General features: G+C 42.7%; 1 protein-coding gene and 1 non-coding gene across 2 annotated transcripts; both read left to right on the top strand.

Annotated features, from left to right (window-relative positions):
• The first annotated feature begins 1,679 nt into the window (after positions 1–1,679).
• On the top strand, positions 1,680–12,750 carry EIF4G2 (eukaryotic translation initiation factor 4 gamma 2). The gene is made up of 22 exons (XM_059184410.1): positions 1,680–1,989; positions 2,605–2,731; positions 3,035–3,100; positions 3,747–3,887; positions 4,426–4,528; positions 5,300–5,431; positions 5,518–5,584; positions 5,673–5,824; positions 6,201–6,311; positions 6,503–6,586; positions 6,670–6,768; positions 7,247–7,388; positions 7,498–7,658; positions 8,016–8,129; positions 8,664–8,789; positions 8,897–9,001; positions 9,094–9,309; positions 9,394–9,652; positions 9,982–10,186; positions 10,310–10,521; positions 10,602–10,723; positions 11,924–12,750. Exons 1-22 carry the CDS (start codon positions 1,680–1,682, stop codon positions 11,987–11,989), a joined length of 3,120 nt encoding a protein of 1,039 aa, XP_059040393.1. The 3' UTR covers positions 11,990–12,750.
• LOC131823050 (small nucleolar RNA SNORD97) lies at positions 8,182–8,321 on the top strand. Its single transcript, XR_009350495.1, has one exon. It is a non-coding gene; the product is annotated as a small nucleolar RNA SNORD97 (small nucleolar RNA).
• Positions 12,751–15,030: the final 2,280 nt, after the last annotated feature.

Raw genomic sequence — 15,030 nt, 5'->3', positions numbered from 1 at the left:
CATCTGCTGGCTTTGAAAAGCCTAATCCTATTTGTTATGGTGGACCTTACATAAAATGGAAATACACAGCTGGCAGTCTTCATTGCGCTTAAAAACAAAACCCCAAAAACAAAAACCAGCAGCTATCAATTAAAAAAATCCTCCAAATGCCCGCGCTCCGCAAACACTTCTTCCAAAGAAGTCTGGTATTGTCTGGGTATTCCTCCGTGACCGCTGGCAGGACATTCCTTCGGGAAAAGCTGCTTCTCCTGTGAAGTACAAAGACAATAAACCCCTTCCTTTTATCCTTTTCTCATTCACTCTGCAGGGGGTGGAATAAATAGGGAGCTGAATGAAGCCTTCTTTACCCATCTGGGTGCACCGTCTAGTTTCCTGAACCCAATCCTCCCGGCTCCCCCACCTAAAGCTGCCGACGCTGGGCACCTGGAGACTGATAGTTATTCCAGGCACTGCGCCCCGGGGGCGCCAGGCCTCAACCCTACAGGCCCGTCCCGGGGAGGCACGCCCTGCAAGGGGCAACCACGGCACCTTGGGGGCGCCAGGAAGATCAATGCTCTGACACGCCACGGACAGGAATCCGGTAGGGTAGGGGAAAGGCGAGTCCCTCGCACCACCCCACCCCCCCATGCCCGCTGAGAAAATGAGGTAGAGGGGAAGGGGGGGTGTGCAACTCGAGCGTGTTGTAGAGTCAGGGAACAAAGACACAGGAGGAAGATGAGACCGCCACACCAACGCAGACTCAGAAGGGCTCTCCGACTTTACGCAAGTGGCCCGCAACTCGACAGTGCTCAGCTCCCCTTACGCCACCAGCTTGGCCTCAGAGCCTTCGCGAATATGGCTTTGCGCACTGCGGCGGGGCTGCGCTGCAACCGAGCTTAGCCCTGTGGCTCCTCCCCGCCGCCCTGCGCGGATTGGTGGCAGACAGCAGTCAGGCTGCTGATTGGGCGACGAAGGAGCCATTCGGGGCGGCTCTGGTGGGTTCGGCTGCCCCAGAGTGATAAGTTCGGCTTCAGACACGCCTCAGCGCCAGCAGTGAGTTGGAGCTCTATGGAGGTGGCGGCGAGTACCGGGTGGTGGCTGCAGCAGCGACTCCTCTGAGCTGAGCGTTTCCAAGCCGTTCCGACTCCTTCCTCCCCCTTCCCTCCCCCTTTTTTGTTTTCCGTTCCCCTCTCCCCTCCCTTCCCTGTCCCCGACGACCGGATCCTGAGGAGGCAGCTGCGGCGGCAGCTGCTGAGTTCTCGGTGAAGGTGAGTAGAGCCGCCGCCGCCGCCGCCGCCGCCGAATAGAGCGCTCTAAAATGGCCGCCGTGCCCTGACCGCTTCTTCTCGAGCGGTACAAAATGGCGGCCGCAGGCGGAGACGGGCGGGGCGACTCTTGTTAGCGTTTTTTCCGCTCTTCGCGCACCCAGAAATTCTTCACCTTTGTTCTCCTCTCCCGTTGCTCTCGGAGTAGAAGGAAACCGGTAGCGATGGGGGCCCCCAGCCTTCATCGTGGCTGTCGGTGGCCGGGGTCCGGGCGGGCCGAAGCGCTGGTGTGCTCGGACGGGGAGAGAGCGTGGCGGGGCCGCGCGCGCCGCAGCGGGGAGCGACGTGCCGGCCGGCGGGGAGGGCCCGGCCGTTGGCGCGGGACCAGCCGAGGCGCAGGAGTCCTGGAGACCGGCCTCCCGGCGGGGAGGCGGTATGTTGAGGCCCCCAGTGCTGGCGGGGAGCGGGCCCCGCGTGGACGGGAGAGGGGAGAGAAAACGAGAATTTGCGTCCTTTTGTCAGCTGGGAAGAAAACGGGGAGGCGGCTGTCAGTCCCTCCGGGATTTATGGGGAGGGAGGGGGTCTGCTCGGAGGCGGCGGATGGGAAGGAGGCCGCTTTCCTGCCTGGAGAACAAAGAGCCGGGCGCTGGGCCGGCGGGGGCGGCCTTCGCTCCTCCCCGCCGAGGCTTGCCCCCAGCGGCTTCGCGGGGAGGTTGTCGGAAGCACTTCCCTAACTCCAGCCTGGGTGGGAGGAATCCAATGCTCTTTTGTTCCCAGGAAGGGGGAAATGGGGCGGAGGTTCATGCTGCCATGTTGTTGCCCGTGTCTTCCTCCTTCTGAGTGCCAGCCACTGAACACCCGTGTCCCTCGCATCTTCCCGGATGCCCTCTGTGCGGGGGAGTTGAAAGAATGGGCAGTGAAGAAAACTGCTCAGCAGTCTTCAATTATTTCTTACTGGTCCGCTGGGCTCGTCGTCGAGGCAGTGAAAGCCTAGGACATTTTACACATAATGTGCTCATGTTGATGGGAGTTAGATTTTGTTACCGCTCTTAGTGCTCAGTTCTCAAGGAGGTAGAATGTGGCTCTCTGAAAAGATTGGTTCGCAATCAGATGTTCTCCTGTTCCTGTGAAAGGATCTTTGCATCTTTGAGCATAAAAGGAATTTCCAGGTGGCTAAACAAAATAAAATTTTACTGTCCACTTGTGTTTTAGTACATTCTATTTTAGTCTTAGGAGATCTGCAATGCAGTGAAAGTTCAGTCAACTGCAGTGCCAAGATCTAAAATAAATTACAGTTGAAGGAAGGTTTATAGGTTCGTTTATTAGCAGTGTCTAATTTTGGTACTCTTTCTCATTCTAGGTTTTTCATTTCTCCCATCCTCTTCCCTCCCCACCCCATCCATTAATATTATTCTTTTGAAGATTCTTCGTTGTCAAGCCGCCAAAGTGGAGAGTGCGATTGCAGAAGGGGGTGCTTCTCGTTTCAGGTATGTGTAGATTGCTTTTTGGCAGTTGCTATGAAGAGTCTAATCACAAGATTAAAAGAATTACCACCAAATAATTCTGAATGTATTGCAGGTTTAATGTATAACATACCATGTAGTTTTTAAAATTTTTTAAATTTTCATTATTTTTGCCATCTGGAGGATAAATGTCATTTCCAATAGGCCCAAGTGTAGTCTTCATCTGTGGTGTAATTTCTGAAATAATTAAGGAGATCCGTTAGTAGCCCTTTTTAGGTGAGATAACTGGCATCTACTTTTTTAAAAAATAATTTTTTTTTTTAATAGTGCTTCTTCGGGCGGAGGAGGAAGTAGGGGTGCACCTCAGCACTATCCCAAGACTGCTGGCAACAGGTATAGTAAGTGTGTAGTAACAATGAGCTTTATATGGCAGATTTAGATTAAGTCTTCTCATGCATAAGAGTACAGCAATAGATACTACTAGGAATCCTAATCCTACTGGGCACAGTTTCTGCTACATATCCTTAATTTAGAATATCAGTTCTTGATTATTCTTTTGCAGAATCATCTGAATTAGCGGTCTCGACTGCTGTTTTATCCTTTTAACTCTTTGCATTATTTTCACTAATGTTATTTCTGAAATCAGCAATTATTATCAGCAGTTACCATACTAATCAGTAGGAAAGCCCTATGCATGCAGCATGGTCATAAGACATTAGAGGATATTCTAAAGGTGTGCCTCTTGGGGCAGCAGCAGCATTGGCATCATCTGGGAGTTAAAAAGAATGCAAATTATGTGGCCCTTGCCCAGCTCCACTAAAACAAAACGGCGGGTAGGTCCAGCCATCTGTTTTAACAAGCCCTTCAGGTGATTCTGATGCACACTGTTTGAGATGCACTGATTGTGAGTTGCTTAGTTGTACAGGAAGTTGAAAAAATGTAAACTTTTGATTTAGAAAGATGTCTGATCAGTATGGTGTTTGAATACATAACAGTAAGGTTTTAAGTTGTTTGAATTATAAATCTCAATTTTTACTAGCGAGTTCCTGGGGAAAACCCCAGGGCAAAACGCTCAGAAATGGATTCCTGCACGAAGCACTAGACGAGATGACAACTCCGCAGCAAACAACTCCGCAAATGAAAAAGAACGACATGATGCAATCTTCAGGAAAGTAAGAGGGTAAGTTTGTAGATCTCTTTTGTCTTTTTACTAAAAGGTGGGGAGATGAGTTGGCTGTGGTTTTCTTGTATGTGTGCTGTATTATCCAGAAGGCAGTGTTCATGTCCCAAGTGTGTATTTTAATGAATTCCATGTTTTTTCGGTTTTATTTTAAACCGAAGACTGCAGCATATAGGTTTAGTTTTAGGTTTCTTGAGGCTTAAGAGTTGCTTACAGTCATTGGGTTAAAATCCACAAGCCTTTTGTCCTGATGTTTCCCATGCGTGGTGTGTAACCCACTGAAACATGGAACATAATGGTATTTAGTTCCTGGAATTTAGCCTTGATGATGAGATTCTTGTTCTCTTGGTTTTGAGGTAGTGAGAAAGAATTTTCAAACAGCTGGGGACCCCAACCAGGTACAGATATGATCTAAATAATAGTGAGAGGTTTATTTTAATAGTCAGTGATGGAAGAAAAATTTAATATAATTTAAAAGTTGTTTTTCAACTCTTAATTCTTTGTTGCCTGACACCTAGTGCAATTCCTTTCTCCCCAGCATACTAAATAAGCTTACTCCTGAAAAGTTTGACAAGCTATGCCTTGAGCTCCTCAATGTGGGTGTAGAGTCTAAACTCATCCTTAAAGGGGTCATACTGCTGGTAAGTTAAAAGTTGGCTTAACTGAAAGAAAAATAGTTAACAGATCCAAGGGTTTTTTGGTACACTTGCATGGTTGTTTAAAACTCAGGTGTGAGCTAGATAACATTTATTTTTGAATTGTGGTGGTGCTTTTAAAAAAAGAACCACTAAGTTTTGAAAGCATCAGATTTAAGAGGTGGATGTTTATTTTTATATTGAAGTATAGTTAGACATACAGTGGTTTCAGGTGTACAACATAGTGATTTGATAATTTGATACATTACACAGTGCTTATAGCAAGTGTGGTTGTCCTGACATAAAAAGTGCATTTTAAATTGTTCACGCTAAAAAATATATATATGTTCATACTATGTTTGGAGAGTGAGGGGCTAAGCACAGGCTAATCAGGTTTTGGGGGAGGGTGTTATGTTTTTCTGTGGAAAGCTTCCTTTGGTCTTGGAAATGAATTGTAGGGTAAGTTGATAGTAAGATTCCAGTGTCTGTTTATAGTTTCAATATCCAAGATACTTTCAACTCTTGGTGGTGGGGTGTGACTCATATGAAATCTGTACAGTGGGACTTTTTTGGTACCATCTTTGAAATAATATTTAAGTGCTTGTATTTTTCTGGGGTGTGTGCTAATTATTTTAAATGCATAAGGTAGATAGGCCAAGATTTTGTTGGAAAGTTCTTACGATATTTAAGATCTTAAGACTTGCAAGGAAGTATTAAGTTAAAGCAAGGGTTCTTTCAAAAAGTAGTATTTAGTTTTTAAAATGTCATTTTCTGTAGATTGTGGACAAAGCCCTAGAAGAGCCAAAGTATAGCTCACTGTATGCTCAGCTATGTCTGCGATTGGCAGAAGATGCACCAAACTTTGATGGCCCAGCAGCAGAGGGTCAACCAGGACAGAAGCAAAGCACAGTAAGTGGTGGTGTTGCTTGCTTACTTTAAAATTGATTAGAAAGATTTCATTAACAAAACATGCCAAATGTATTTGTTTCCTATAGACATTCAGACGCCTCCTAATTTCCAAATTACAAGATGAATTTGAAAACCGAACCAGAAATGTTGATGGTGAGAGTTTATATTTGTTACGTGGTACTGTGTATTTTCAGCTTTATTCTGGAAGTTGACTTTTTTTTCCTTTATTGTATATTTTCAGTCTATGATAAGCGTGAAAATCCCCTCCTCCCCGAGGAGGAGGAACAGAGAGCCATTGCTAAGATCAAGATGTTGGGGAACATCAAATTCATTGGAGAACTTGGAAAGCTTGATCTTATTCATGAATCTATCCTTCATAAGTGCATCAAAACAGTAAGTATGGGAATTTCGGTTTAGATCAGCCACTGGGTACACATCATCGTGTGGGGGAAAATCTCATTATAATTGCTTCGTGCCATTGCAGAATGTTGGTGGGCTTGTTAAATATTCCAGATGGCTAGCAGAACTTACTTAAATGTTATAAATAGGTATTTAAAGTACACCACAGTGTATTTTGTAAACTAGGGGTAGAATCACCTACCTCTGTTAAAATTGCTTTAATTTGGAAGGATTTCTTTTATAGTGGCCAGATAGTACTGTTCCTAGTACTGTGTATGGGTATGCTCCATCAGTGCAGACATGAGGACAAGTGTTAAAACTAGAAACCAAGTAAGATTTTGTCAACCTGTGACATTTATTTTTTTGGTAGCTTTTGGAAAAGAAGAAGAGAGTCCAACTCAAAGATATGGGAGAGGATTTGGAGTGCCTCTGTCAGATAATGAGGACAGTGGGACCTAGATTAGACCATGAACGAGCCAAGGTATGTGCGTTGCTGACAAAAGTAATATAAGTAGCCTGTTTTAATTTTATTTAAAATCAAAAGAATTGTTTTTGTGATGTAGGGGATTGTCCTATTCTTGATTATAAAGCAAGAAGTCTTTTAAAAGATTTAAGTAATAGTATACATTTGCCATAACACTTTTTTCTAATTAGGTATTTCTGTTTTATTAGTCCTTAATGGATCAGTACTTTGCCCGAATGTGCTCCTTGATGTTAAGTAAGGAATTGCCAGCAAGGATTCGTTTCCTGCTGCAGGTAAAACTGGTTTAAATATGTTGATAAGCTTATTTCTTCTCTTTGGGAATATTGAAACTTACTAAAACTTTTTTAAATTAAAGGATACCGTAGAGTTGCGAGAACACCATTGGGTTCCTCGCAAGGCTTTTCTTGACAATGGACCAAAGACGATCAATCAAATCCGTCAAGATGCAGTAAAAGTAAGAGGCTGGTTTTGCTCCCTTTTTTAAAAATTTATTTATTTATTTTTAAAGAATTTATTTATTTGAGAGAGAGCGCGCGCATGAGAGGTGAGAGAAGGTCAGAAGGAGCAGCAGACTCCCTGTGGAGCTGGGAGCCAAATACGGTTCTTGATCCCAGGAATCCGGGATCATGACCTGAGCTGAAGGCAGTTGCTTAACCAACTGAGCCACCCAGGCGCCCTGGTGGTTTTGTTTTTTAATCGAGTGGTTAAGTTTATGAAACTGAAACGATCCTGTTAACACTTGAGTGAGATTCCTCTTACTGGTGGAGCTTAGTGTCTTTAGTTCCTTGTATAGCATTATGGGAAGAAGTTATATATAGAAATTACGTAATTGGCACTCTAGTAGTCTAGAAGTTGTTTTTCTCAGTATAAGGATTTTAGTTTCAAGTAAAATAGTATCTGGAATCAGGTGTTTATTCACTTTATTTTTAAAGGATCTAGGAGTGTTTATTCCTGCTCCTATGGCTCAAGGAATGAGAAGTGACTTCTTTCTGGAGGGACCGTTCATGCCACCCAGGATGAAAATGGATAGGGACCCACTTGGAGGACTTGCTGATATGTTTGGACAAATGCCAGGTGATTTTTAACTGAAACTGGTTTCCTTTTACCGAAAACAAAAACCTTCACCATTTTAATAGTAGTAGCAGGGTTGTAAAGAGTTGTTTATTCATCTGTGTATTTTAAGGTAGTGGAATTGGTACTGGTCCAGGAGTTATACAGGATAGATTTTCACCCACCATGGGGCGTCATCGTTCGAATCAACTCTTCAATGGCCATGGGGGACACATCATGCCTCCCACACAATCGCAGTTTGGAGAGATGGGAGGCAAGTTCATGAAAAGCCAGGTAAAAAATATTGAAAATGCTTATGTAACAAGTATTAAATCCAGTAATGTATGTTATTTACTTTTTGCTCTTTTAAAGATTCAAATATTTTACAGTCATGTATGTTTTTCTCGACCAAATACATATGTATGACAGTTATTTAAAATTGGGTAAGATGCTTATCTTTAAGATAGTAAAATCGAAGCACTTTTATTTGACAGGCTAGATTTTTATTCTTCCCTTGTTTTCATCTTTTGCTTCCTCTGGGCAAGTTCAGTTTAAACTTTTCCTTATGGCTTGGCTCATCCCTTTGGTACTTGATTACCATAATTGTGGACCCCTTTTTATCTAGACTTTCTTTCTCCCTTTCTAAAATAGGGGCTAAGCCAGCTCTACCATAACCAGAGTCAGGGACTCTTATCCCAGCTGCAAGGACAGTCGAAGGATATGCCACCTCGGTTTTCTAAGAAAGGACAGCTTAATGCAGATGAGGTACATTTGCCTATGTTACTTATATACCAAAGTTTGTCAATTTAGAAATCTATTGCCCGATGATTATAAATAAGACGCGTTATTAAGAGGACTTAATGCTGGAGTTCTTCACCTTCTTTCTTTTCTGTACTTCTTTTTCTTTCTTTGGATGTCCAGCGTCCTGTGAGCGAAGATTATGAGATATGAGGGCAAGTCTTGAGTTAGAGCAAAGAAAATGGTTGTCAAGATTTTGATTGTGATTTTTCTGTAAATGAACTAATTTTCTGATTTTTAATACTTTAGTGATGCTTCATCTAGGAGAATGCTAGTACAAATGTAATTTGTAACAGTATCTTACTTTCGTATGGATCAGATCTTTAGTGTTCTTGCCTGAAGTTATGTTAACCTGGAGCAACTTTTTTAGCCATCAGTTCTCAGATTTCTGTCTTAGGTTCTGGGATGTTTGTTTATGCTGAATTAATTGTAGGATGTTGGATTTAATGTTTGCCATCTCCATGTTGTCGATTTTTTGTTGTGATCTGTTTTTAATTCTAGATTAGCCTGAGGCCTGCTCAGTCGTTCCTAATGAATAAAAATCAAGTGCCAAAGCTTCAGCCCCAGATAACTATGATTCCTCCTAGTGCACAACCACCACGCACTCAAACGCCGCCTCTGGGACAGGTAGGACTATAATACAAAAACATTTTCTCTTGTTAGAGTACTTTCTGAAGACTTTTTAGTGTCGTCTTCTTAACTTCATGAGTGTTTTTTTGTTGTTGTTTTTTAAGACACCTCAGCTTGGTCTCAAAACTAATCCACCACTTATCCAGGAAAAGCCTGCTAAGACCAGTAAAAAGCCACCACCATCGAAGGAAGAACTACTTAAACTAACTGTAAGTTTCAAATAATCCCATAGTTTAATTCATGGGGTGTATCTGTCTGAACTAGGGAAGCACTAAAGATACTTGGATTATATTCTTTTCAGGAAACTGTTGTGACTGAATATCTGAATAGTGGGAATGCAAATGAAGCTGTCAATGGTGTACGAGAAATGAGGGCTCCTAAACACTTTCTTCCTGAGATGTTAAGCAAAGTAATTATCCTGTCACTAGATAGAAGTGATGAAGATAAAGAAAAAGCAAGTTCTTTGATCAGTTTGCTCAAACAGGAAGGGATAGCCACAAGTGACAACTTCATGCAGGTAAACACTTGTCTGATTCTGTGAGGACTGTTCTGCATTTATATTTGAGAACTGATAAACTGACTGTTGTGTATTCCTTCTAAGGCTTTCCTGAATGTGTTGGACCAGTGCCCCAAACTGGAGGTTGACATCCCTTTGGTGAAATCATATTTAGCACAGTTTGCAGCTCGTGCCATCATTTCAGAGCTGGTGAGCATTTCAGAACTAGCTCAACCACTGGAAAGTGGCACCCATTTTCCTCTCTTCTTACTTTGTCTTCAGCAATTAGCTAAATTACAAGATCGAGAATGGTTAACAGAACTTTTTCAACAAAGCAAGGTCAATATGCAGAAAATGCTCCCAGGTAAGAGAATGCTGGGGATTTTTTTTTTGTTTTGATTAGTAAGTCTAGAATGTCTTACTTAATACTTTGAGTGGATTTATATAAATCTTCACAGTTTTTATTATCCTGTCCAGATAGTGATAAGCATTACCATAGGCTAGAGGTCACCTTTTGTAAAAAGTGATTATGATTTAATGACTATTTGAGCCAAATACTAAGTGTTTCCTTTGCTGGGTTTATTTTTATGTTAATCTCGTACATTTGGGAAATAATTCGTGAAGCTGTTCTCTAGACAGGCCAGCTGGCTAAAATGAACTACCTAATGTTGGAGATGGCTTTTGTCTCTTCAGAAATTGATCAGAATAAGGACCGCATGTTGGAGATTCTGGAAGGAAAGGGACTGAGTTTCTTATTCCCACTCCTCAAATTGGAGAAGGAACTGCTGAAGCAAATAAAGTTGGATCCATCCCCTCAGACCATATATAAATGGATTAAAGATAACATCTCCCCCAGACTTCATGTAGATAAAGGATTTGTGAACATCTTAATGACTAGGTAAGATAAAGTCCAGAGTTAATGCTTTATTTACCAGGAAAAGTCTAAGGCAAGGGACTAAGAATTGTCTTTCTTGAGCTGGAAAATTTTGCTTTTGGGTTCTAACACAATCTTTCTTTGCAGCTTCTTACAGTATATTTCTAGTGAAGTAAACCCACCCAGTGATGAGACAGATTCTTCCTCTGCTCCTTCCAAAGAACAGTTAGAGCAGGAAAAACAACTGCTTCTTTCTTTCAAGCCAGTAATGCAGAAATTTCTTCACGATCACGTTGATCTGCAAGTCAGTGCCCTGTATGCTCTTCAGGTGCACTGCTACAACAGCAACTTCCCCAAAGGTGAGCGGGAGAAGGACGGCGAGTGGGGGCCGTGTCTCCCAACAGCGCACTAGATAACAGGATTGCATACTGTCTTGTAGGCATGTTACTCCGCTTTTTTGTTCACTTTTATGACATGGAAATTATTGAAGAAGAAGCTTTCTTGGCTTGGAAAGAAGATATAACCCAAGAGTTTCCTGGGAAAGGCAAGGCTTTGTTCCAGGTAAATGTTTTGTTAGTCATTTCAGTCTGTTTGGGTTTGTTTTGTTTTGTTTTTTGTTTTTTTGTTTTTCAATTTACATGGTATTTTGCATCCTATAGTTCAGTTTTAAAGGCTCTTCTTTAAATACTTAGATTTATCTGTACCTCTCCTTCTGTACTGTTGGAATCTGTGGTAAAGTCGACAGTTAGCACAGAGGGAGAGCCATGAAGGGATGAAAGGCTTCAACCTAGTGATACGCAAGAGGTTATTGATGGCTAGCATTTTTTAGAAACATACTTAGAAAGGTTGTGAATGACTACACAAGACTGGATTTAAGGTTTTTTTGTTTTGTTTTGTTTTTTTAATGTTAGTAAAGGAGCAATTGCTTCTGATTTTTCACAGCTCAGTTTTAGATCTTAGTGGCATTCTAGCCCTAGGCAAAGAACTTTATATTTCTGGGGATGTTATTTTTAAAGATTTCTTTGTTTGACAGCAAGCAAGAAAGGGAGCATAAACAGGAGGAGTGAGGAAGGTAGAGGCAAGCTTTCCAAAGAACAGGGGGTCCAAGGCAGGGCTCAATCCCAGGGTCCCTGGGATCGTGACCTGTGCTGAAGGCAGATGCTTAATGACTGAGCCACCCAGGCGCCCCACTTCTGGGGATATTAAAATCACTGTACATTGATCACCTACAGAGTGGTTTAAAACTGGGTTTCAGAGTGTTAAGATTTAGTTTTCCAGGGGATCAGGCTTTGAGAAATACTGGCCTCTACAGTGTCTTTGTGAGGAGTATCTGTGAAGCATTTCGTTAGCCCTGTCCTTTAGGAATCTGAGCAATCCTGAGGTGGGGCAAGAAATCTGTTTCCAGGAATCTTCTCCCCTCTTCCTCCCCAGTCCTGCTAAACTTAGGTTTGGGAGGAACCCCTGTCCCTTACTGAACCCGAGAGGTAACTGGAAGCAGTGTCATAGAATGACACCCAGGCTCACAGACTGTAAATCTCTTCCCTAGTACAACTCGTCCACGCCTTTTTAAAGTAACTCCCAGCCAGTAGAAAAGTAATAATTAGCAATATGTTCTGAAGGCTTTTGCAATCATAAAAGGTATAGACTACTTGAAAGTTCTCCTTCGGTGGGTTTGGTGGCTCTATCGTAAATCAGCTATTGGTTTGAGTTTTTCTGTCTTGTGTAAGTGTGGCTTAATTTTGTGGAATGACAAATTCACAGGTGAATCAGTGGCTAACCTGGCTAGAAACTGCTGAAGAAGAGGAGTCCGAGGAAGAAGCTGACTAAAGAACCAGCCAAAGCCTTAAATTGTGCAAAACATACTGTTGCTATGACGTAACTGCATCTGACCTAACCACTGCGAAAATTCATTCCGCTGTAATGTTTTCACAATATTTAAAGCAGAAGCACGTCAGTTAGGATTTCCTTCTGCATAAGGTTTTTTTGTAGTGTAATGTCTTAATCATAGTCTACCATCAAATATTTTAGGAGTATCTTTAATGTTTAGATAGTGTATTAGCAGCATGCAATAATTACATCCTGAGTTCTCAAGCAGAGGCAGTCTATTGCAAGGACCTTCTTTGCTGCCAGTTACCATAGGCTGTTTTAAGTTAGAAAACTGAATAGCAACACTGAATACTGTAGAAATGCACTTTGCTCAGTAATACTTGAGTTGTTGCAATATTTGATTATCCATTTGGTTGTTACAGAAAAATTCTTAACTGTAATTGATGGTTGTTGCCGTAATAGTATATTGCCTGTATTTCTACCTCTAGTAATGGGCTTTATGTGCTAGATTTTAATATCCTTGAGCCTGGGCAAGTGCACAAGTCTTTTTAAAAGAAACATGGTTTACTTGCACAAAACTGATCAGTTTTGAGAGATCGTTAATGCCCTTGAAGTGGTTTTGTGGGTGTGAAACAAATGGTGAGAATTTGAATTGGTCCCTCTTATTATAGTATTGAAATTAAGTCTACTTAATTTATCAAGTCATGTTCATGCCCTGATTTTATATACTTGTATCTATCAATAAACATTGTGATACTTGATAGTGTTGTGTGTGTCTTTAAGTAGCAGCCACACATTTATGAAGAATTACTATGACTTCAGTTGTGTAGCAACAAACTTGGTAACATTTGCCTAGTTAGATTTCTAAGTCAAAACATTAGCCTTGGCCTACACTGCCCTACATCTGATCTAGTTGCCTTCCTGTCCTTTCCCAATACCCAGTAAATCTGGTCAGATTTTCTTTTTTGCCCCTTATTCATTCTACCCTGCTTCGTGGGATGTACCATGCATTCCTCCCCTCACCCGTAGTCTTCCCTAAGCCTTGGCTCAACTGTCAGGATAGTATTTGACAGACCACAAGCAGGCAGAGAGGGCTCAACAGGCTCCCTGCTGAGGAGAGAGCCCAGTGCGGGGCTGGATCCCAAGACCCTGCACCAAAGGCAGAGGCTTAACCAAGCCACCCAGGTGCCCCTGGACATAGGTTTTAAGTTCTTTTCAAGTTCTAAGACTACATTCATCCCTACTATTATGTGCGGTGTGACACATAACAACTTTATGTGACAACTTTATTTCATTCCTCTGGTTGATTTTTTTTTTTTTAAGATTTTTTTTATTTGGCAGATCACAAGTATGCAGAGAGGAGGAAGCAGGCTCCCCACTGAGCCAAGAGCCTGATGTGGGGCTAGATTCCAGGATGATCATGTCTCGAGCCCAAGGCAGAAGCTTTAACCCACTGAGCCACCCAGGTGCCCCCTCGGGTTGATTTTTGAAAATGGAGCCAAGGCCTGATAGCTGAAGGTAATAGAAATGGTCCCTTCCTATCAAGAGAGCTCTCATGCATGAGGAGGCCTTTGACACATGTGAACTTGTGCTTTAAGTAGCTTTTCCAACTTCTCAGGAAGAGCCACTTCCATCCTGAGCTGCCAATCAGCAGATGAATCCAATCTTAAATGACCTATCAAAAGCATTCAGCAGTTATTTCTTGGCCTTCTGGCTTCTTCCATCTCCTTTTAAGGCTCTCTTCTAGCGTGCTGCACACATGGTACTGTTCGACTCCACTCCACACTCAGCTCCTAGAGTTCCAGGTCTGTCTACATGCCAAAGACCTCTGTTTTGAGTCCATACTTCTCAGGTCACCAATAGATACGTTCAGCCCTTTCTAGGCATTTTATCTGAATGTGCCACAGGCACTTCAAGCTCCCCCATACCAACCTGTCCTCTCCTGGCCCTGAATGTTGCCCCCTTTCCCCAACCTGAGCCCTCCTTCCCAACCAGTCCCCACATTCTGTCTGTTCCCATGATCACTCTGGATGAAGTCCGTGGCTTTAACGCCGTCTCCACTGCACAGCCCAGTCTAGCCCCCACTGTCTTATGCTTGAACTATTGCGAATGACAAGGGTTGTCCTCTAGTTCATCTTACTCTCCTTCCAGTCCATTCTTCAGATCACAGTTAAAAAACTCTGGTCCTGGGACGCCTGGGTGGCTCAGTTGGTTAAGCCGCTGCCTTCGGCTCAGGTCATGAAAAATCTTTTAAAAAAATCTTTTAAAAAAATATTTTAAATAAATAAATAAATAAATAAAATTAAAAAAAAAAAAACCTCTGGTCCTTCCTCTGCCCTTCAGTGGCCACAAGTTTTCCTAGAAGAAAATACAAACTCCTTGGGGCGCCTGGATGGCTCAGTGGGTTAAGCCGCTGCCTTCGGCTCAGGTCATGATCTCGGGGTCCTGAGATCGAGTCCCGCATTGGGCTCTCTGCTCAGCAGGGAGCCTGCTTTCCTCTCTCTCTCTCTGCCTGCCTCTCCATCTACTTGTGATTTCTCTCTGTCAAATAAATAAATGAAATCTTTAAAAAAAAAAAAGAAAATACAAACTCCTACTTTAACAATGGAGTTACCTGCTGTTTGCCGCTTTATACATTTTTTCTTTCCAGCTCCTGTCTGTGGGCCTTCTTTACTCTTCGCACCTCTCCCTCTCTTCATCTAGCCTATTACTCATCCCTTCGGGTATTAGCATAAAATGTCCCACATTTGGAAAGCTTGCCTTCCTCTGCCAAGATGGAGGAATCTACCAATCCGAGCTCTTGGTTGCAAAGAGACACATTCTGGACAGACTAAGAAGAAAGGGAATTTACTGGCATCCCACTTAAAGAGACGCAAAGGAAACCCTGAGAACTAGGCTTAGAAGCGAAGGGGAATGAAGGGAAGCTGGGTAGGCTGAGTCAGAACTCTGCTAGAGCAGTTCAGACTCTCTGCTAGAGTTCAGACCCCAGGGCCTCTTGTGCCAGCGTGGGACTTTTCCAGGGACACCAGGTCCAGGTTCAG

Source organism: Mustela lutreola, chromosome 1 (assembly GCF_030435805.1).
Source record: "Mustela lutreola isolate mMusLut2 chromosome 1, mMusLut2.pri, whole genome shotgun sequence".
Classification (NCBI taxonomy): Eukaryota; Metazoa; Chordata; class Mammalia; order Carnivora; family Mustelidae; genus Mustela; species Mustela lutreola.
This window is presented reverse-complemented; position numbering and strand designations above follow the sequence as displayed.